The 21,694-nt window shown below is 45.2% G+C and overlaps 1 protein-coding gene across 2 annotated transcripts in view; it reads left to right on the top strand.

The window, feature by feature from the left end:
* Positions 1-8,736, top strand: part of LOC134205271 (227 kDa spindle- and centromere-associated protein-like) — a 261,767-nt gene extending 253,031 nt beyond the window's left edge. Inside the window, exon 14 of one of the 2 annotated variants that reach the window (XM_062680373.1) lies at positions 8,570-8,736. In XM_062680373.1, coding sequence (XP_062536357.1) covers positions 8,570-8,622 — 53 coding nt within the window. In that variant the 3' untranslated portion in view covers positions 8,623-8,736. The remainder of the gene's footprint in view (positions 1-8,569) is intronic. The other variant, XM_062680368.1, reaches the window with a different exon arrangement.
* The last annotated feature ends 12,958 nt before the right edge of the window (positions 8,737-21,694 follow it).

The raw sequence follows: 21,694 nt of genomic DNA, 5'->3' as shown, positions 1-21,694 counted from the left end.
TAATGTATCCGTCGGATGATGCTTTGTTCATGGCGGAAATGAAATTACGGACCATGGAAAAATGATCGCTCTGTAACTTCGCCAGCCATTTAACTGACTGCACTTATTGGCATTTCACCAGTAGCTAATTGAAGGTGTTTTACGTCACAATTTATAAATTGGTATACAGTCATGCAAGCAGGAGACCTGTAGATTTCGATTTTAACTCAAACTTTATGCAGTAGAGGATGGTGGGGAGACTTGATTCTTCCCTGTTTTACCAAGAACTAAAGTAGTGTTATAGCGTATTTTTATAATAGATCCTCTAGACATATGATCGTTATGTTGCGTTTTTTTTTTAATTGACAACCTTATTTACTGTGTTTTATCCCTCCTTAAGATGTTTTTAGTGGCCACGCAAAATTAGAACAACTTCTCCCAATAATGACCAAATACTATCATTTTTTCACAGCACAAATCCATAAATATGCTAAATGACCTTCATTGATAAAAATGCCATCATTCCACCTCAATTTTAGGATATTTGGATTTTAAGTTGTTGCCTCAATTAGAGCAAAATTCCCTCATAGGGCATTTGTCTAAAAAAATCAAGAAAGTTTAATTTGTTCTCAAGCGGCTATTTTTTTTTGTAGATTTGACAGATGGGATATTTTTTGAGTATCAAAGATATCATAGAAAGGCGATCATCAAGTCTCCCCAATTTTGAAGATTGCATGCGCTGTCGAATTCCATAGCAAAAATCATTCATGAATACGCAGAGCAAGTTGGAAAACCTGCGTATTTTGGTGTAACCATATTTAAAAGTTCAGAGAGCATGGTCCTCATTACAAGCAGGAGGTCGAGGGTTCAATCCCAGGCTCGTTGTACATGAATCTCCATAATACTGTTGTTCATGTCGCACTAAAAATTCAAAAAACATCCGTTTCACCTACACAGATAAAAATATGTTGTGATTTTAAATGTATTTTCATGCACATATTTGGAGCATGCAAATAAACGTAACATTCAATCGATCTCACTGTTCTATTAAATCAAAATACATTTGAAGCGTGCTTGCTTGTAAAAACCAGTCGAATTAAATTGAACATTGAGTGTTTATTCGTTTGTTAGGCTAAGCTGCAATTTTACACGTCGTTGAATTTTCAAAATTATTTGCTGTGTATGACAAATCGTAGAGTTCTCTGCATCTTTCTTAAGTAGGTGTTTAGCTAATCCAATGATCGAAATTTTCACTCATTCTCACGAGAAGAGAATGCTCATTCACGCAGATTTTCGCCGAGAAATAATTTTCAGAAAAGAAAAAACAGGTGTTAAGAGTGATAACCATATTTCGCACACTTCCATTGGCGTAAAAATTTGATTTGCTTGCAGACTACTCATAGTTTTGAATTGTCCTGCTTTTTAAAAATATTGAGTAAAATTTCTGTTTGGTTAAAAGAGAGGGCAATACAAATTTACTTAGTCACAAAGTAAATAAAAGTTAGCGAGTACGATTTTCGTTTCTCTTCTGAGTTCGTTCTAAGAGAAAAGAGTGGTGAGTGAAAGATGTTTTCCGCCACAAATTACGAAAAAAATATTCTCATTCGACCCAAAAACGCCTGATTTCGTCTCATCGAACTTGCAACTGAAATTGGAAGTCACTATTTGGTCACTTTTGCTGCAACTGAAAGTCACTATTTGGTCCCTTTTTTCGTTAGCTTTGGTCACTAAAGTCACTATTTTGGGTGGCTTCAGTCGCTACCAGCCCTGGCATATGTAGTCTATACACAAACTTCTGCCACGCCTCGGGGTGACCATAGCGAGGACCCTCTACGACGTTCCTTCATCAGCACGGGCCGTTCACTCACTCTTCTGCCGAAGCAGACCACGCGGTAACCTACCTAAGTATGGGCACTCCCCGTGCACCACTTGTGCCTCACTGTGGGTGTGTGGATTCAACCCACTACCACCCTGCCGCCGAAGCAGCTTCTCCAAATGTCACTCGTCCCATTTGAGTCTTATTTGGGTACTCAACCTAACACTTCACTGGCATGCCTCGCGGTGTCAAAATCGGTATGTAGGGACCAATCAACGACACTACGCTACGACACTCGTGCCTCAGCATGCGCAGTCCACACTCAAACCTCTGCCGTGCTTCGAGGTGAGCTTAATTCATTTTCCTAGCTAGGGCAATAATTTGTGGTAATTCATCGTATTTAGTTTTCGCTACCAACAGCAGTCTCAAAAACAAAACATTATTAATGTTACCCTGCAGATGGTTGAAAGACTCGAATTTTGTACTCCGATTGAGGCTGAACTGTTACTGCCGTTCTACGCATAATTGTCCCATGTTACTTTTGATCTCAAATTCGAATCAATTTGTCGCACTGAAAAAATGAAGTTGTTGTTTGATGATAACAGAGACTGAAAACTGTTTAAATAAGTAGTGATTCGTTTTATGTCGTGACAAAGTGTTGCCTACGCTCATTACATCCCAAAAACATTTTTTAAATTTCAAGATCAAATCGATTCTGAAACTAGTGGGACAAATTGACTCGAGTTTGGATTTTTTCATCAAAGGTAATATGGGACAATTATGCGTAGAACGGCAGTGTATGCAGTGGGAGAAACTTTTTAGGCAATTAGTTTAAAAAACCTCGGTGCCCATTGCCCTAGGCTGAACTGGCTGCTGGAAAAATCGAGTTAGGGGTTTAAATAATAGTAACTACCTAGATACCTGGTTGACTACAGCGTCGATACACCTATCCCTAGCGTATTGTAGAGCTCCATAATCGTCGGTCCAGTTCCTCCAGTTTCCCCGAACGTTCAGGGTCCCCAGGTCCGATTCCACCGCGTGCAGCCAGCGTGTTCGTGGCCTTCTACGAAGTCGCCGGCCCCTATCTGGTTCTCTGTTGAATATTGTTCTCGCTATTCTTTCTTCCGACATTCGCACTAAGTGACCAGCCCACTGAAGTCTGCCGTATTTTATACGATTCACAATATTTTCTTCTTTGTATACTTGATACAGCTCATGATTCATGAGTGTACGCCACACACCATTATCTAGTTTCCCTCCGAGTATTGTACGCAGCACTTCGCTCGAAAACCCCGAAAGCTCTCCGGTCCGTCTCTTTTAATGTCCATGCTTCATGTCCATAAAGGGCCACTGGTAGAATCAGAGTTTTGTATAGAGCAAATTTCGTTTCCGTCTGCATGTTGCGAGACAAAAGATATTTTAGTTTCAAGATAAAGATTGTCGCTGTCGTCGCTGTCCGGGACATCTTTTGCTGGCGAAGATAGGGTGCTAAATATAAATGATGGAAAAATACATACGATTTGACAGTTCGGTACCCAACATGTTTCGGACAGCAGAACAAAGGGAACCGAAGCGACAATCTTTATCTTGTAACTAAAATATCTTTTTGCGGGACCTAAGCTGGTTACGTAATCCGTAAAAAGCTCTATTCGCAGCAGCAATACGTCTTTTCACTTCACGGGAAACGTCATTGTCACATGTCACAAGCGTTCCAAGGTAAACAAATTCTTCAACAACTTCAAACACATCCCCATCCCCACAAGCAAAGGATTGTCCATTTAGCATAAGTTTTTATCTGTACAACTTTAAGTTGAAGATTTAATAATAAATAAATAAATAAAAATAAATCAAGCACTACCTCTGCACCAACACCACTAGGCCTTCCCCTATTTCTACCTTCCACCATGTACTTTGTCTTGATAGAGTTAATGGTTAAATAATAGTACTAACTCTTTATTAACTGTTGAACAATGGTAGTGTGAGTAACACACGAAAATTCTTGTTACTGAACAAATTCTCTAGCTTGAAATGGTCTTGTAGCGTCTTCAGCGTTTTAGTGGTGATATTCTAGAAGCAAGACAATGATGTGGCTAGGGCTGCGATGCATGGCCAAATGAGAGTGTTACTGTCCTGTTTTCTCAAGAAAGGATTGATTTCCTATTGATATATGGCGCGCATTCAATGGGATTGCTCTTTGTGAAGGGTCTAAATGGCGGGACCTTGAACAAACAAAACAAGAACTGTATCGAAACCGATACTGCATTGCTTCTCAATAGTAATGGAGTAATTCGACATGCCTATTCAGACAGATCTAATAAGTGGTCGCAGTGGCACATCCGAAAAGGGAAAAAAACGTTAGGCAATAGTTTTTTATATGCAAGGCGAAACCTAACGATTGAATCGAGAAAAGGATCTGCTAGATGGAATAATCTGGGTTTTTGAATATAAGTATCAATAAAGTATATCATAAAACGGACTTAATGGTCATATGTAGCTACCGCTTCTGCAGTAGCGGGCTTGGTGGTCATATGGCTACCGCTTCTGCCTCATACGCAGGAGGTCGTGGGTTCAATCCCAGGTCCGTTCCATTTCTCCTACTTTGTATCTTTTCATATATTTCTCATGATCTAGCAATCGCTAGAACTGGAAATGGGCTTTCATACCGTTTCCATCTTCTATCCCTATACCTACAACTTGATTAGTTTCTAGCAGGTTACTGTTAGAATTCGAAATGAGCGAAAAAGTTCGTTTCGGCATCCAATTAGAATACTACACCACCCTTTCTTAACTATCACATTGGCAACCCGGGGGCAGCAGGGACCATGTCCAAGGGCTTGACGACCCCTCCCCAGCCGTCTGTGAGTCAGGGGGTTCTGCCTAGGAGGTGGTGGGGTTAACAGGGGGCGCTGTTAATTCCCTCCCAAAAACCACATATCCGCAAGCAAACCTTATCAAGCGACCGTGTGCCGCTTAAAGCATACAAGCCCCTAACCCCGAATCCCAAGGTGTCAGGCGACCCGTGCCGAAGGGATGAATGGCCTGGGGGGTGAAACAATTAGCCAGGTCGTTAACGGAGCCTATGGAGGTTCCACAGAGTGAGGGCTGCTTCGGCGGCAAGCGGGTGGCAGTGGGTGGTACCCACACACCCCCAAGTGGTGCACATGTGGTGCAAGCGAATGGGAGTTGGGGGTATTACTCGTAATACCCCCACAGAGTAAGGGACCGAGTGTATGGGTGAGCACACAAGTAAGTCTCACATGGTACGCATGGTCGGTAGTGTTAGAATGACTGAAGTCTGGTGAGGCCTGGCAGGAGTGTCGGGGGCAGATACCTCTGCGGCACCTCAGAAGTAGGGGACACGAATGTCTCGCTGCGTCTGGCAGGAGTGTCGGGGGTTGATGCTTCTGCGGCACCTCAGAAATCGGAGACATGTAAGGTAGTGGTGTGACCCCGTCCCAGGATGGGGAGACCACCACATTGGCTGAGGACTACCTGGGCTTCAGAAACGTCAATGGGTGGGTGCTACCGGCATAGTACCTTAGGGAGTCCTATTGACAGTGTCAAAGCCCGGGTAGGTGAGTGTTAGGCACGCTTGACGTGCCGGGTGTTCCACGCCCAAACGATGCACAGGAGGTGCACAGAGTGGATAAAAATGGGAGATGGGGTATTACAACCCCCACTGAGTGAGTGACTGAATGTCAAAGAGAGTGGCGCACAAGTGGTGCAAGCGATTGGGACTGAATGTATGAGCGAGCACACAGTTAGACTCGCATGGTACGTATGGTCAGAGTGGCTGCTTAGGTAGTAGGGTGATCCGGCTGTCAGGGACGGAATGAGTGAAGTCTCGCTAGGCCTGGCAGGAGTGTCGGGGGCAGATACCTCTGCGGCACCTCAGAAGTAGGGGACACGAAAGTCTCGCTATGACTGGTAGGAGTGTCAGGGGGTTGATGCCTCTGCGGCACCTCAGAAATAGGAGACATGAAAGGGTCTGCCTCGTAGCTGAGGTAGGAGCAGCATAGGAGCCACCAACCTAGGGTCGCCTCCGGCTTGAGTAGACAAGTGGTGCCACCCTGTTGCAGGACGGGGTGAACACCACACTGAGTGAGGACTGTCTATGTTGTGAGATGGCGGCATGGGGTACCCCTGCAGGGTACTTATAAATTGGTCCTTGCAGTAATTCAAGCGGCATAGGCAGGTGAGTGTTGGGGCACATGTGGTGCCAGTGTGTCTTGTGCAAATGTGTTGCATGGGGAGTGTCGAAGAGTTGAGGCGCATACGTGCACTTGTGTACGTCATGGAGGGGCGCAATGCCCAATAGTCATCCCCAGTATTGCTTAATTGCGGGCCGGGGGAATGACTGGAGAGGAAGGAGTTGGTTTTAGTGGGTCAGGAGTGGTGATCCCATCCCCACACTACTACCTGGGTTCGCCTCCCCAGGTGTCTGTTTGCAGATTTCCATTACCTTCGTTAAAAAAAAAAAAAAAAAAAACATTGGCAAGTTAACCAAGACGAACCTCTGCCATAAAACCTCAACCCCAATATTCCAATAAACTTCCGCAGGAGCTCGTGGCGAGTGCAGAGTTGTTCTTGGCTTGCAGTGGGCGTGTGACTGCATCATCAATTCCTTCCCATCCCCGATGACCGTGAGGACGTGGCCAACGCCGTTATAGACTATCCAAAATACTAGAGCTCTCGGACTGTGCACATTGAGGTTGGAGAGCAAAATCCCATGCTTCCATCCATTGGTTCCCTGTGCAATTGCGATTGTTCTGGTCGATCACGGAGTAGCAACTACGAAATGCACGATCATCATGCTCATGCTCATATGTAGTTACCGCTTCTGCTTCTTACGCAGGAGGTCGGGGGTTCAATCCCAATCTCACTCATTTTTAGGCACTTATTCAAGAAACAAGAAAAAATCTCACTAATTTTTCAGGCACTTATCCTTAACCGATTTGCTTGCAACAAGTTGCATTCAACGCAGAATCTCGTCCCATTGTTTCTAATTGAAAATTGGCCCCAAAGGTAAGGTCAAAATACTATTTTTTAACACACGAGAAAAGCTCCATCATCGCTAGGTGGATTAACCTGTTTTTGACGTAGGACTTACGTCTTTCTTTACTATACTGGGTGTCATTTAGATTTTTGGAAATCGAGAGCGTTACGCTGGAAGGGAAGATTTTGAACGTTACTAGCGCCTTCATCTTTCGATGGATTTTTAAGATTTATGTATCAATCGACTCGGACACTCTCCACCATTTCACCCATTTCATTGAAACTTAAGATTATTAACGATAAGCTATTGAAAATTTCAATTCTTGTCAAAGCCAGTAAAAATTTCATATGTAACCAAACCCGTGCATTTCTAACACGGACATCAGAATGCGGTATGTCACGGGCCTTCGGGTCTACCGGAAGATTTTCTTTGTGTATAAAAGAAGCAGTGCCTGCCGTGTGCGAGTCATTACAATTTGTGACAGCAGCGCGTACCGACGTGCTTTTTGCACGCGCATTTTTCGTTTCGTTCGTTCGTTCGCAGTTTACCTACACAGCGACAGCATGCAGTCATGCCAGTGGGTCTGCGAATATGCATAAAAAAGTGGGCGCATTTTTTTGTGATTCTGTGCTTGATGCAGTGGTGTCGGTTGCGATGGATGAAATCGCCCATCGCATCGCTCGGGGTTCACGGCTACAGGCCGATGATGGCTGTGGCAGCGATGGCAGCGGTGGTGGATGAGGAAGAATAATATTAGAGAGATTTGGTCTGCTCATCCAGGTGATTGGTTTCATAATCCACATGATCCCGGGATGGGTACGGGTCATGTCATATGACTGACCATATGTTAAGTTGTGCTTGGTACTAAACGACACGTACATTTTATTAGGGTTACGGCTCCTTGACTTGTTTCTTATTGTTGTGATTTTTTTCATCAGTAAGCACGCATGTTAGCAAAAAAAAGCAACGAAATTGGTGCTGTATTTCTTTGTATGGAAAACGGGACAGTTCCCCTAAAATTGCACATTTTCCACAAGTTTGATAATTTTATAAATAGAATTTTTAAACTTCAAATACTATCATCAATAAGAAATCTATAAATGACCTACATTTGCTTGAGTAAATAAGGGCTTAATAGTTAGAAACAAAGCAATTCTAATTATGTATTTAATTATTAGTTTTATTTCCAGAAGTTTTGAATAAACAAATTGCTAATTATTCTACACAGCATGGAAGTTGTCGTTTCCAATATCAATACTATACTGCCGCTAACAGCAAGTCGAGCACATCTGTATATGGACGCCAATATACAGATGTGCTCGACTTGCGGTTAGCGGCAGTATAATGCTATAATCAAACTCCATAGATTCAAAAGTTAGAAGTTAAATGTAAATACGTTACGTTTATACAAGTCCTACGTCGACTCGCGGTTATGTTGAAAACATTACCCATTGCTCGTTTTTTTACACGTTTTGGTTTTAGTCGTTCAAGACCTTCAGCGTCAATGAAACAATGAGTAAACCCAATGAAAAAATTCATCAAAAATCAAAGAAAATTCAGGGGGTATTTGAAAAGCTGTGAAAGTTCAGGTTGACCGAGAAATTAATGAATTTCAACCGCGTAAAACCTGGGAGTAATATGATAATAGTACTACAAGTTGTACGAGTTGGTTAAATTTTGCAGTCCTGATGCGTGCACAGTACTACATGTTGATTATTAACAAAAACACCCTTATTGTCATAATACTTGATACTGTCTACTTTAACTTATCTTTTCAGGATTCAAAACATCTATTTATCGATCTTCAATCAAAACGAAGCAGATTCCCTAAGATTTACCAAGATAATCTTTAACGGACAATTGCATTTTTCATCTGTGAAGACAACTTTTATTTCAAAATATACTGGTGTTGAAGAAAGGATCTCGTGCATTCAGGACGAACGGACAAATTTGGTGAGAGAACTCCATTGTATATATTATTTATTTACCTTAACACTATAATCCATATTCTTGTTTACGTACGAAGGCGCTCTCGAACGAAAGTTGAAGTGCATTCTCGTTTACGCCAGCAAAATCAAATGGAGAAACGATTCGAACGAATCGCATTCTTTCGAAAGTATCGTTCGCCCGTAAACAAGAATAAGGGTGTATATGATTCAATATATGAAAACCCAACTTAATTCACCGAGTAGTGATACTGCCTTTCTCGCATTTAGCCAAGACACCAATTGGTTTATTCATTTTCGATTGTGAAAAAACTGCGAATCAAACTGGCAACTCCGAGCAAGGCCGGGTACATACAGCTAGTTATTAATACATTTCAATTGCCTCAATGAATTATAATATTTTAAACTTAAATTAAGGGTACAAGGAGCTCTTTAGCTTAGGGACCCTCCTTAGCCGTTCGGTAAGATGCGCGGCTTCAAAGCAAGACCATGCCGAGGGTGGCTGGGTTCGATTCCCGGTGTCGGTCTAAGCAATTTTTGGCTTGGAAGTTGTCTCGACTTCCCTGGGCATAAAAGTATCATCGTGTCTGCCTTTTTTTAGATGTAGGCAAATCTGCAAACAGACACCTGAAATTATCACTCAGCGGTTAATATAAAATCATGATTGGTACGAACATGCTAAATTTTAAAAACAAAAATCCTGATTGATCCACCTAGCGGTAATAGTGTTTTTCACGTGAAATTAATTGCGAGCAAATCTGTTTATGGTACGCGCAACAAAACATGTGTAAGTGTTTTGTACATTAGGTTTTCAGCATAACATTCTGTATTAAATTCTTCAAGATCTGAATGAGTATCATGGTTCTTCATCGTAAATTGTACCGTCTAACTGCAAATCACTGTTTTTCGAGGTTTGTGCATACATTTTTCCATATAAACTTCCAACGAGTTTTTTTTTTTTTTTTTTTTACAAGGGAGAATGCATTTACACACTAACCCAGTACACGTGCATTGTAGTTGCCAAACTACCCCACGGAAGTGTACTGGAGTGTCGGACTCGACCATACCGGTAATACCGACTAAACTCCCTTGGCTCCACCATCGTTTCCCCAGGAACTACCTCCCAGTACTACTTCTGGGGATGGCAGTACTAAACGTACTCGCTCGTTCTCGCTCACACAGGCACCGTCCCGTGCAGAGACTGACTTGGGTGCTCGCTCTATCGCACCCTCAAACACACCCTACATACTCTGTTGCACCTCTGTCATGCCGTGCGGGTCTAACTTGTGTGCCCACCCTTCTCATGCCATGTGGGTCTAACTTGTATGCCCACCCAAACCCTTGATTCATGCTCATGCACTCCATGCTTGCACACACGCTAACGCTCCTATGGGTCTGACTTGTGTGCCCACCCTTCTCATGCCGTGCGGGACTAACTTTTGTGCCCACCCTTCTCATGCCGTGTGGGACTAACTTGTATGCCCACCTTTATCGTACCATGTGAGACTGCTCACCTCTTTCATTCAGTTCGCGCTGACACATACTACTCGAGTCATTCGACCTAACACTCCCTCTGGCATCCCTTGTGGGACTCTTCGCTTAGGTTCCCACTTCTGACATACCATGTGAGTTTGACTCACCTCGTTCATGCCATATGAGACTAGCTCAACACGACTCAACTCATTCCTTTCGTACCATGTGAGACTAACTTGGATGCTCACCCACACTCCTCTGCCACGCCGCGGGGTATCAGTAGTCGTAGGAACCAACATTCCTGCGCTACTCCCAGCGCGGCGTGTGCAGTCCATACATACACCTATTCATTCACCCTTCTGCCATGCTTCGAGGTGACGATCTCGGTTGCCACCCGCTGCGCCATTACCTCTGCATGGGCAGACCATTCACACACTTCTTCGCGTTCGGCACTTTCGCTCTAACTTACCAATCACAAGTTAGTCATGCTTGTCGATTGTTGCTCGGCGCGCCAGATTCTCTGCAAGCTGCAGGCAATCTGAGTGGTTGCAGTCGAGACTGCGTTCCACTTCTCCACCGCTTGACACATCCTTTGGATAAGATTATCCGGAGTTGTGTCCCGGCCGCAAACGTCTAGCATTGCTCTTCTTTCGACGTCGAAACGAGGACATACGAACAGTATGTGCTCTGCAGTTTCGTCAACACCTGGGCAGTCAGGGCAGACGGAGACCTCCGCGTGCCCAAACCTGTGGTGGTACTGTCGGAAACAGCCATGGCCTGACAGGAATTGTGTCAGATGGAAGTGAACCTCCCCATGGGGTCTCCCCACCCAGCTTGATATGTTAGGAATCAGCCGGTGGGTCCACCTACCTTTCGAGGAGTTATCCCACTCGCGCTGCCATCTGGCAACCGAAGTCACCCTGGTACGCTCGCGGGCTCCTCTGGTGCCACGTAGGTCAAAACACTCCTCATCCTCCCGGATGACCAGCTCGACTGGCATCATACTCGCTATCACGCAGGATACGTCGCGCGATACCGTGCGGTAGGCCGATATCACCCTGAGACACATCAAGCGGTAGGTGCTCTCCAGTTTCTGCAGGTAACTGGTTACCCCCAGTGCTTTTGCCCAGGACGGGCCGCCGTACCTAAGAATAGATGCGGCAACGCCTGCCAGTAGCCTACGTCTACTGGCGCACACCTTGGAGCTGTTGGACATCATCCTCGATAATGCCGCCACAGCAGTCGAAGCCTTCTTGCACGCATATTCGACATGGCTACCGAAGGTAAGCTTGTCGTCTATGATGACCCCAAGAATCTTCAGACTCCGCTTTGAAGTGATCGCGACGTCTCCCACGTGTACAACTGCATGTTGTGCCGACTTACGGTTGCTGACGATAACCACCTCCGTCTTATGTTGAGCGAGCTCAAGGCCTCTCGCACTCATCCAGTCCGCCACAGTGCTGATCGCGTGTTCTGCGGTTAGCTCTACTTCGGGGATTGACTCCCCGTAGACCTCTAGGGTTACATCGTCAGCAAAGCCGACGATCTTCACACCAGGAGGGAACTTTAGCTTCAGAACCCGTCATACATCAGGTTCCATAGTACCGGGCCCAGGATTGACCCTTGCGGGACTCCTGCGGTAATAGGAACACTTTTCTGACCGGCATCGGTCTCGTATAGCAGCACACGGTTCTGGAAGTAGCATTCCAAGATCCGGTACAGTCCCACCGGCAGGCTAAGCCGGTGTAACGAGAGCGCGATGGCATCCCAGCTTGCGCTGTTGAATGCGTTCTTCACGTCCAGTGTCATCAACGCACAGTATCGAATTCCTCGCCTTTTCCGTTGAATCGCTACCTCTGCAGTCTTGAGGACTGAATTGATAGCGTCCACCGTGGACTTACCCTTCCGAAAACCAAACTGGTTACTCGACAGGCCATCCGTACCCTCTGCGTACGGGGTGAGCCTGTTGAGGATGATCCTCTCGAGCAGTTTACCCGTCGTGTCGATCAGGCAAATTGGTCTGTACGCCGATGGGTCACCCGAGGCTTCCGGCCTTCGGCAGCAGTACCAACTTCTGCCTTTTCCATCTCTCAGGGAAACAACACTCATCCAGGCATCTCTGCATAGCTAGCCTGAACATGTTCGGGTTCGCTATGATCGCTGCCTTAAGTGCACTGTTTGGAACTCCATCGGGGCCTGGAGCTTTGTTCATCGCAAGGGTGTTAGCCACTGCGAGTAACTCTTCGTTCGTCACCGGAGCCACCATTTCGGCCACACTCCCAGCGCCTTGCAGCGCAGGAGGAGGCCAGGGACTTGTGGCTCGGGACGGGAAGAGTACTTCGATAATCCTCGCCAACCGGTCCGGTGACCGTTCGGGGGGTGAAGAGCCCCCTTTGGTCTTGGCCATCACGATCCTATAGGCGTCACGGATTCGCATTGGCACCCTCGCACAGGTTGTCGAAGCACGCTCTCTTGCTGCTCTTGATGGCCTTGTTAAGGGCCAGTCTCGCAGCTTGAAACACTTCCCGGCGGACCGCTCTTTCCTCCTCGGTGCGGGCTCGTTGCGTCCTACGTCTAGCCTTGAGGCAGGCTGATCGTAGGGCTGCAATTTCGGCACTCCACCAGTATACCGGGCGTCTGCCATTTCTTGGCAGGGCTTTCCTCGGCATAGTAGCGTCGCACGCGCGTGATAGGACAGCTATCAGCGCATCCCCGCTTAGACTGTCTGTGTTGGCCTCCAGTCCCAGGGCCGCGGTGAAAACTTCGCTGTCGAAGTGAATGGTCTTCCACCCACGGACCTGACAGGGATCACCCGCCCTCGGACGCTGCACACCATAATTGATCTTGAAGCGAATTGCTAGGTGATCACTATGGGTGTAGCCCTCGTCTACCCTCCAGTCCAGGTCCGAGACCAAACTGGGGCTGACAAACGTTACATCTATCCATGACTCGACCCCATTCCTACGGAATGTGCTACTGGCTCCGTCATTGACAAGCACTGCGTCGAGTTTTGCAAGTGCCTCGAGTAACGCTTGTCCCCTCTGATTGGTGCAGCGGCTGCCCCATTCCACTGCCCAAGCATTAAAGTCTCCCGCTATAACGAACGGGCTCCGACCTACTAGGTCGGCCGATAGCCTGTCGATCATATGGTTGAACTGTTCCATTGGCCACCTTGGTGGGGCGTAGCAGCTAAAATAGAACACCCCGTTGATCTTGGCTATCGCGACACCCTCCGCGGAGGAGTGTACAACCTCTTGAACGGGGTACCTTCCCGTTGTGCAGATTGCCGCCGACTTAGACCCGTCCGCCACCCAGTTGCCATTGCCGGCAGGGACGTTGTACGGGTCGGACAGGAGGGCGACATCGATCCTCGACTCCGAGACCGCCTGCCACAGCAGCTGCTGGGCAGGTGCACAGTGATTCAGATTCAGCTGTGTTACTTGCACGGCTTTTTCCGATTGGCTTCTCCGAAGGGACACGCAGGCCCGCCCATAGCATGGTTCCGGGCCTGCTTCTTACTGGCGCAGATAAGGCACTTAGGTGCCTTGTCGCATTCCTGTGCTTTGTGTCCCTCCTCGCCGCAGCGACGACACATTTTGCTTCGGTCTGGGCCCTTGCAGTCATAAGACTTGTGCCCGGACTCAAGGCACCGGTAGCACCTGTCCACTGAAGGTGGCTGGAGCACGCTTACTGGGCATACTGACCAGCCGATCTTCAGCTTCCCTTTCTCGATGACCTTTTTGGCGTCAGCCACCGGTAGTCTGAGATAGGCTACCTGCGTACCAAAGAATCCCCCTCTTAGACGTACAGAGGACCGCTCAACCTCTGTGCCGCACTGCTCTTTGACGGCAGAGACGACGTCTTCCGCGGTCGTGACCTCATCCAGCTGCTTACACTGGAGGGTCACTTCCGCACCCAACGACCTGACCTGAGCGCCGTCACCCAAGACCTCCTGGGCAAGCTTTTTGTAAGCCACCCGCTGGATTGCGCGCCACGCTTCAGTACCAAGATCATTTCACCGTTCTTGGTACGTCTAACGCTGCGCACGTCCTGGCCCAGGGCCGATAGGCTATCGGCCGCTCGCAGCGATTTAAGGACATCGGCGTATTTGTCCTTGTCGGTTTTCACCAACAAGGCCTCGCCTCTGTCTCTCACTTTCTTCATTGGTCGAGGGGTGTTCGACTTCCGCCCCCTACTGACCAGTTGCCAAGGATTCGCATCCCCTTCGGCGGGTACCGATGGCTGGCTGGGGCCAGCTTGTGGCTCAGCAACTTGTGCCTGTCTAGTCGCCTCTTTCGCCGCAGTAACACCGCTAGGGGAGGAGAGGGCGGCCTTGGTCTGCGTACCTTTGGCTACCCTCTCTGCTTCCGCTACACGCCTGATATAAGCGACCTGTTCTTGTCTTGCGACACGGAGCACCAACAGGCTCTGCTTAAGCTCCTTGTTGGTGTTCTGCCTGCCGCTTACGAACTCGATGATCTCATCGAGTTGCTCGGCCACCACCCGTATCCCTGGTAGTGGCTCGTCAGGCGTGCAGGCAGGGCTACTCCCCACCACCACTGGAGACTCTTCGGTACTGCCAATAGCAGCAGCCGTCACTCCACTTGCCCCCTCTTTAATAGGGGACCTCGCTAGACCCCTTTTGGCAAAGGGGTCCGTCACCTCCATCTCCAAAGATTTTTGTCTTTCAAGACTCATTGCTATATGGGTCCCCCTTGCGGCTGCCGCCGAATTCTACTGGAGTGGTCGCCTTTAGTGATACAATGGTTATCTATCCCTGCCTTGCGGCAAGCAGGGAGGTCATGCTCGCGTGTTCAGAGCCAGATCAGCGCAAGTCAGGAAAGGGCATCTGAGCCTACTTCCACCCAGTAGGCAAAACTGGATGGCAGGATTGGGCAGCGTGCAACAAGGCCCGCCACGGTTTTATGGGACGGAAGACAGCCTAGCCATTAGCCCACTCGCCGTTTCGAGTCAGTGTCACCCGACCCTACTAAGAGAGTAGAATGTCGAGACTGCCAGCCCTCACTTCACAATATAACAATATCCAAATACGAAACCAGTACACGCAACCAGTATGCCATAATCAGGGTCTTACTGATATCAACCCTGATGTGCCAGTGGCACTCCCTGGGCTTGTGCTTTTGAAGCGGCACACAGTCGCTTTGATAGAGTCTGCTTACGGGCACTTGTGGTTTTTTGGGAGGGATTTTAGCAGAGCCCACTGCTAAATCCCACCACGCCCTAGGCAGTTCTCCCTGACTCACAGACAGCTGGGGAGGGGTCGTCAAGCCCTTGGACATGGTCCCTGCTGCCCCCGAGTTTAACACCGCCCAAACGTTGACCGATTTGGCTGAAATTTTGTCCAGAGCATCAGGGCATCAAATAGAACAGAATAAGAGGGCCCATCGAAAAAATTGAAAAAAGTTTTTTCTATACTAATTAGAAGCCACCCTAATGTCTGTGCACAAAACACTTACACATGTTTTGTTGCGCGTACCATAAACAGATTTGCTCGCAATTAATTTCACATGAAAGCACTATTACCGCTAGGTGGGTCAATCAGGATTTTTTTTTTCAATTTAGCATGTTCGTGCCAATCATGATTTTATATTAACCGCCGTTTATATTAACCACCAGAATATATCCCCGTTGAAAGCATTTTTCATACTACGTACATTAGCTTTACTACTCATTTTTTTCTCATAGGTTTTAGCATGCAAGGGACAACGAGCTACAAATGATTTTCCCATGATTCAATAGCGTTAACTTTATAGATTTAAATAGGGGTTATTTGATTTGCACGAATTTGCACAGTTTGTAGTTTTTTGTATTGAAAAATGAATCTTTTTGTAAGGAAATCTCAAATATTTCTTTATATATAAGGGATAAAAATTAAGTTTTGTTTAGCAAAACATGTATTTTTTTTATAGCGCTTCAAATCGTAGAACATTTGAAAATTTTAGAAAATTTATAAGGTACCCCGGGGCAAGTGAAAATACGGGGTAAGTGGGTACTATAGCTGTCGATTAATCGGTGAACGTTTTTAATGATAACAATGTTCTAGAAAGATGAAGCAGAATTATCAACGAATTCGCCTGACACAAAAAATTTGTAATCAAAACAATTTGTGGCACCGTACTAATGCTATTGTTTTATCATGACTTTAAACTACCGGCAAAATCTATTATTTTATTTTAATTCAATGGATGTCCAACAAAATAGTCGTTTCTAAATTCATCATTGATGTGGAAAGTGAATATTTTAAGCAATTAAATAATTGTGTGACGTCGAAAACGATTTAAAAGTTTTGATTAAAGCCAAAATCTGCCAATTTTTACTTGCCCTCAAGTTTTAACATACATGGGGCAAGTGGGACTTATTTGAAAAACATTTTCGATAGAGCCATTTTACCTGTTTTCTAGTGAAAAATAGCTTCGACACTCATATATCAAATGGATCTGAATCAAATGCAGTTGATATCGTTGGTTTCGTTGTTAAGAAGTAGTGTACAGTTGTTTTACCAAATGTGTATTTTACTTTCTGGAAATTATCTTCCTAGTGGAAAAGAGCAATGATTATAACTATGCGAAATTTTCTGTTTACAGTGCAAACAATCTATTTATTCTACAATAGATCAACAGTTTTTTCTTGTGTTTTGTTATTTTTAAACATCGCATCAGATTAACAGATTTTCAGATAAATAAAGTGCTTAAGACATAAATTGGCCATTTCGTTCTATTACAAATTTACAACACAGTTCCTTTTGAAGTTATAATTTATGTAATAATTTGTGTTCTAAACAGAGAAACATTCATTCGAAAAGTGAACAAAGATTTGCTCATCTCTTCCATCTAACACATTTGGTAAGAAAGTAAGCTAATGGAAAGCCAGACAATAGCCAATGTAAACCAGCTGTTGTCTTGTTTTTATATTTACTAATATTGTAATCTCTTTCTTTTTGCAAAAACAAGTCTGACAAGCAACAAACCTCCACCCATGATCTGAAATACTACGACTCAGAAAGTACATGAACATTATATCTACATTCTTCAAATTAGTTTCGTTCGACAGTATAAATCAGAATAGGTCCCACTTGCCCCGTTTGAAGGGGTTAGTGGGTCCCACAGGTAAATTTATTTATGTCACTAACAATATTTTTGTAACTGAATAAATGGCTTACAACACGTCTACACTTCAACAACGGAAGCATATAATGATGTATCCGTGGTTAATGTCCTGAAATACCTTGTTTTCTAAGTATGCGTTAACGATTTTGCTGAACTAGCGTTTTTTTTAGGTCCCACTTGCCCCGGGGTACCTTACAAAAAGTTATTCAAAGAAAAGTCATTTTCAGTGTATTTTTATTGAAAAATCAATTTTGACCATTGAAATTTAGAGATAGACCTGTAGTGTCTTCAGCAAAAACAACAACTTTGCCTAACAAACTAGATTTTTCAAATCTATAATGAAAAAAATAAGTTTTTTTTCTCCCTTCTAGGTGGATTAATCACTGAACGGATACATCCAAAAAATCAAGAATATTGAATGGAATCACTTTGCTGAAGAACAAATAGGTTTAAAATGCTTTTTAAGGCGCCAAAATAATTTCGATCACGTTTTACCTAAAAGGAAACAGTGTGCAACCTTGCGAAAAGCGAACTGATTAGTGCTGTCCAATGAGCAGCTCGAAGTAGCTCGCAGTTGTTCCCGTCCTGCTTGTTCTTTTTTGTCAACAAAGGGGCATGAGCAGGACAGGGAGAAACTTTGAGCTACTTCAAGCTCTCATTAGACAGCACTATTGCTTGACAGACCGTTCGTACCCTCTGAGTACGGGGTCAGCCTGTTGAGGATGATCCTCTCTAGCAACTTGCTCGTCGTGTCTATAAGACAGATTGGTCTATACCCCGATGGGACGCCCGGCGGCTTCCCGGCTTTCGGCAGCAACACCAGTTTCTGTCTTTTCCATCTTTCGGGGAATCTACACTCATCTAGGCATCTCTGCATAGTTGTTGTTGTCCTCGTACGCTGTACTATAGATAGTAGAATCTATAGATGAGCGAAAGCATGGCAGAGTCGATTTTTTTGCCCGTGCACATGCGCATATGACGTCACAGCCCTTAACGTTTCCATTAAAATCGTGGCGCCATTGAGATGAGTGACGTTTAGCGCTTGCACACTAATGTGCACTTCGGCATGTGTAAATACATGTTTGTTTTCCTTCTGCTCATAACCTCAACCTCATTGATTGGGTCATCACAATGATTGCAAAGGAGTCAAAAAATATATGGAAATATACTCACTTTAACCAAACCATTGCTGAGTTGCATAATCTAGGAGTGTTTGTTTTCCTTTTATCGCCACTCGCACATTCGGACGTGAGAATCTCAATGGTCGTTTGGAGACACGTTTGACAGTTCGTTTGGAGACAGAGGATTTATTTTCGCTCATCTATATATTCCACTATCTATAGTAGGGTGGTTCAAAAAATCGATTTTGCTCCACAGTGCACATCTGATTCTTTATCATGTTCTGAGTGTCCTCTGAAAATTTGAGCTCATTTGGATTAAAACTGATTTAGCACAAGCCGTTTCAAGTTTGCATGCAAATTAGTATGGGAAATTTATTTTCATTATACAGTTAAAGACGTTTCCCCCTTAAGCGAAGGTCAAAAGAAAACCTATATAGACAAAAAGGATACCCAACAGCTTTCAACCAACGAAAAACGAATGTTGATTCATCGACCCAATAAACACTAACCGATTTTAAAACAAGTTGCGAATCTTTAGTCATGATCGTCAAACTTCTTTGAGGGCATCACTGAAATGTGCAGTGCATCATAGTAGCCTGAATTTGTGTGTGCTATCTTTCGCGCCACGAGCAGCAATGTTGCCTGTTGATGAGTTATGCACTGCCGTGAATTGCATATTTGTCCCATATGAATAGGAGATCCAGCAAAGATGGGACAGATATGCGATTCACGGCAGTGCAATTAGCTCCAGAAAACCACGGTATAGATTAAATTCGATTACTAATTATTGGAACGATTAATTGAGATGCGATTTCCACTGAGTGAAAGCTGTTGAGTATTCCTTTTAGCTATGTAGGTTTTCTTTTAACATGCGCTTGATGGGGAAGCGTGATTAACAGTATAATGAAAAAATAAATTTCCCCATACTAATTTGCATGCAAACTTGAAACGGCTTGTGCTAAATCAGTTTTAATCCAAATGAGCTCAAATTTTCAGAGGACACTAAGAACATGGTAAAGAATCAGATGAGCATTGTGGAGCAAAATCGATTTTTTGAACCACCCTAATCTATACGCTGTACCTCGTAGCCGGCGTTGCTCTGTTTTGTATTTGATTTTTCACTGTGTAGACGTACCATAAATTAAAAATAATTATCGTTAATCATTAGACGAACGAATCTACTAAGCAATAGTGTGTTTAGCTTCAATTGCTAATTTAAATGCGCATCAAATCCCCGCGAATCTCATATTCGGTAATGGACGACGGTGACAGAGTTTGTCGTAAATGCACTCAGAGTGTCAACGCGAACGACACATTTATCATGATCTGCAAAGGTGACTGCGGCGGAGTGTTCCATTGCAACTGTAGTATTGGACTACGTGATATCCAGTGGAATATAATCAATGCCCTTTCGAAGAATGTTGTTTGGATGTGCGAGAACTGTATGAATACTTTTCAACGTGTGCGAAATGGTAACTCATCTAACACTGATTCGAGGCAGACGAAATCGATTGAGTTTGAATTGAAAGAATTGAAGAATACTGTGGACGGCAATCTGTAAACATTCTGAGAAATTTTGTTAAGTGATGTCTTCGTAAATTAATTGTATCATAAGTTAAGATATTCAATAAGACTTATAAGAAGTCAGTTGAATGTTATCAAATGAATAAATAAATGAGTAAATAAATAGCTGGCCTGAACAGTTCGGGTTCGCTATGATTGCTGCCTTGAGAGCGCTGTTCGGAATTCCATCAGGCCCTGGAGCTTTGATCGTTACCAGGGATTTGGCCACCGCGAGTAACTCTTCGTCTGTCACCGGAGCCACCATTTCGGCCGCACCCATATTGCCTTGCGGTTTTAGGAGGCCAGGGACTCGATAATCGTCGCCAACCTATCCGGGGATTGTTCGGGGGGGTCCCTTTGGCCATCACTATCCTGGAGGCGTCAACCCACAGATTCGCGTTGGCTCCTTCGCATAGGTTATCGAAACACGCTCTCTTACTGCTCTTGATGGCCTTGTTGGCATAGAAAAGATTTCAATTAAGGGCAAAGCTAATAGATTACTAAGTTGAAAAGCCGGCCAAGTTCCAGTTGGAATGTAGAGCCATTTAAGAAGAAGAAGAACTTTAAGAGGATGGAGGAAGCCTACATCAGACTGAAAAGCGAAGCTAAACGGATTGGACTAGTCATCAACACGTCGAAGACGAAGTACATGATAGGAAGAGGCTCAAGAGAGGACAACGTAAGCCTCCCACCACATGTTTGTATTGGTGGTGACGTAATCGAGGTGGTTAAAGAATTCGTGTACTTGGGCTCACTGGTGACCTCCGATAACGATACCAGCAAAAAAAAATCGGAGACGCATCATGGCAGGAAATCGTGCGTACTTTGGACTCCGCAAAACGCTCCGATCGAATAGAGTTCGCAGCCGTACCAAACTGTCTACAAAACGCTTATTAGACCGGTAGTTCTCTACGGACACAAGACTTGGACGATGCTCGTGGAGGACCAACGCGCACTGGGAGTTTTCGAAAGGAAAGTGCTGCGTACAATCAATGGTGGGGTGCAGATGGCGGACGGTACGTGGAGGAGGCGAATGAACCACGAGTTGCATCAGCTGTTAGGAGAACCATCCATCGTCCACATCGCGAAAATCAGAAGACTACGGTGGGCCGGGCACGTAGCCAGAATGCCGGACAGTAATCCGGTAAAAACGGTTTTCAACAACGATCCAACGGGAACAAAAAGGCGAGGTGCACAGCGGACAAGGTGGATCGATTAGGTGGAGGACGATTTGCGGACCCTCCACAGACTGCGTGGTTGGCGACGTGCAGCCATGGACCGAGCTGAATGGAGCAGACTTTTGTGTACTGCACAGGCCTTCTTCTTCTTCTTCTTAATGGCATTACATCCCCACACTGGGACAGAGCCGCCTCACTGCTTAGTGTTCATTAAGCACTTCCACAGTTATTAACTGCGAGGTTTCGAGGCCAAGTTACCATTTTTGCATTCGTATATCATGAGGCTAACACGATGATACTTCTATGCCCAGAGAAGTCGAGACAATTTCCAATCCAAAAATTGTCTAGACCGACACCGGGAATCGAACCCAGCCACCCTCAGCATGGTCATGCTTTGTAGCCGCGCATCTTACCGCTAGGCTAAGGAGGGCCCTGTACTGCACAGGCCACTCCGGCCTTAGTCTGGTAGGGTAAGTGCCCAATTTGGCCAACCAT

This window comes from Armigeres subalbatus, chromosome 1, assembly GCF_024139115.2.
Source record: "Armigeres subalbatus isolate Guangzhou_Male chromosome 1, GZ_Asu_2, whole genome shotgun sequence".
Lineage (NCBI taxonomy): Eukaryota > Metazoa > Arthropoda > Insecta > Diptera > Culicidae > Armigeres > Armigeres subalbatus.
Note: the sequence above shows the minus strand (reverse complement) of the source record. Positions and strands in the feature narration are given on the sequence as shown.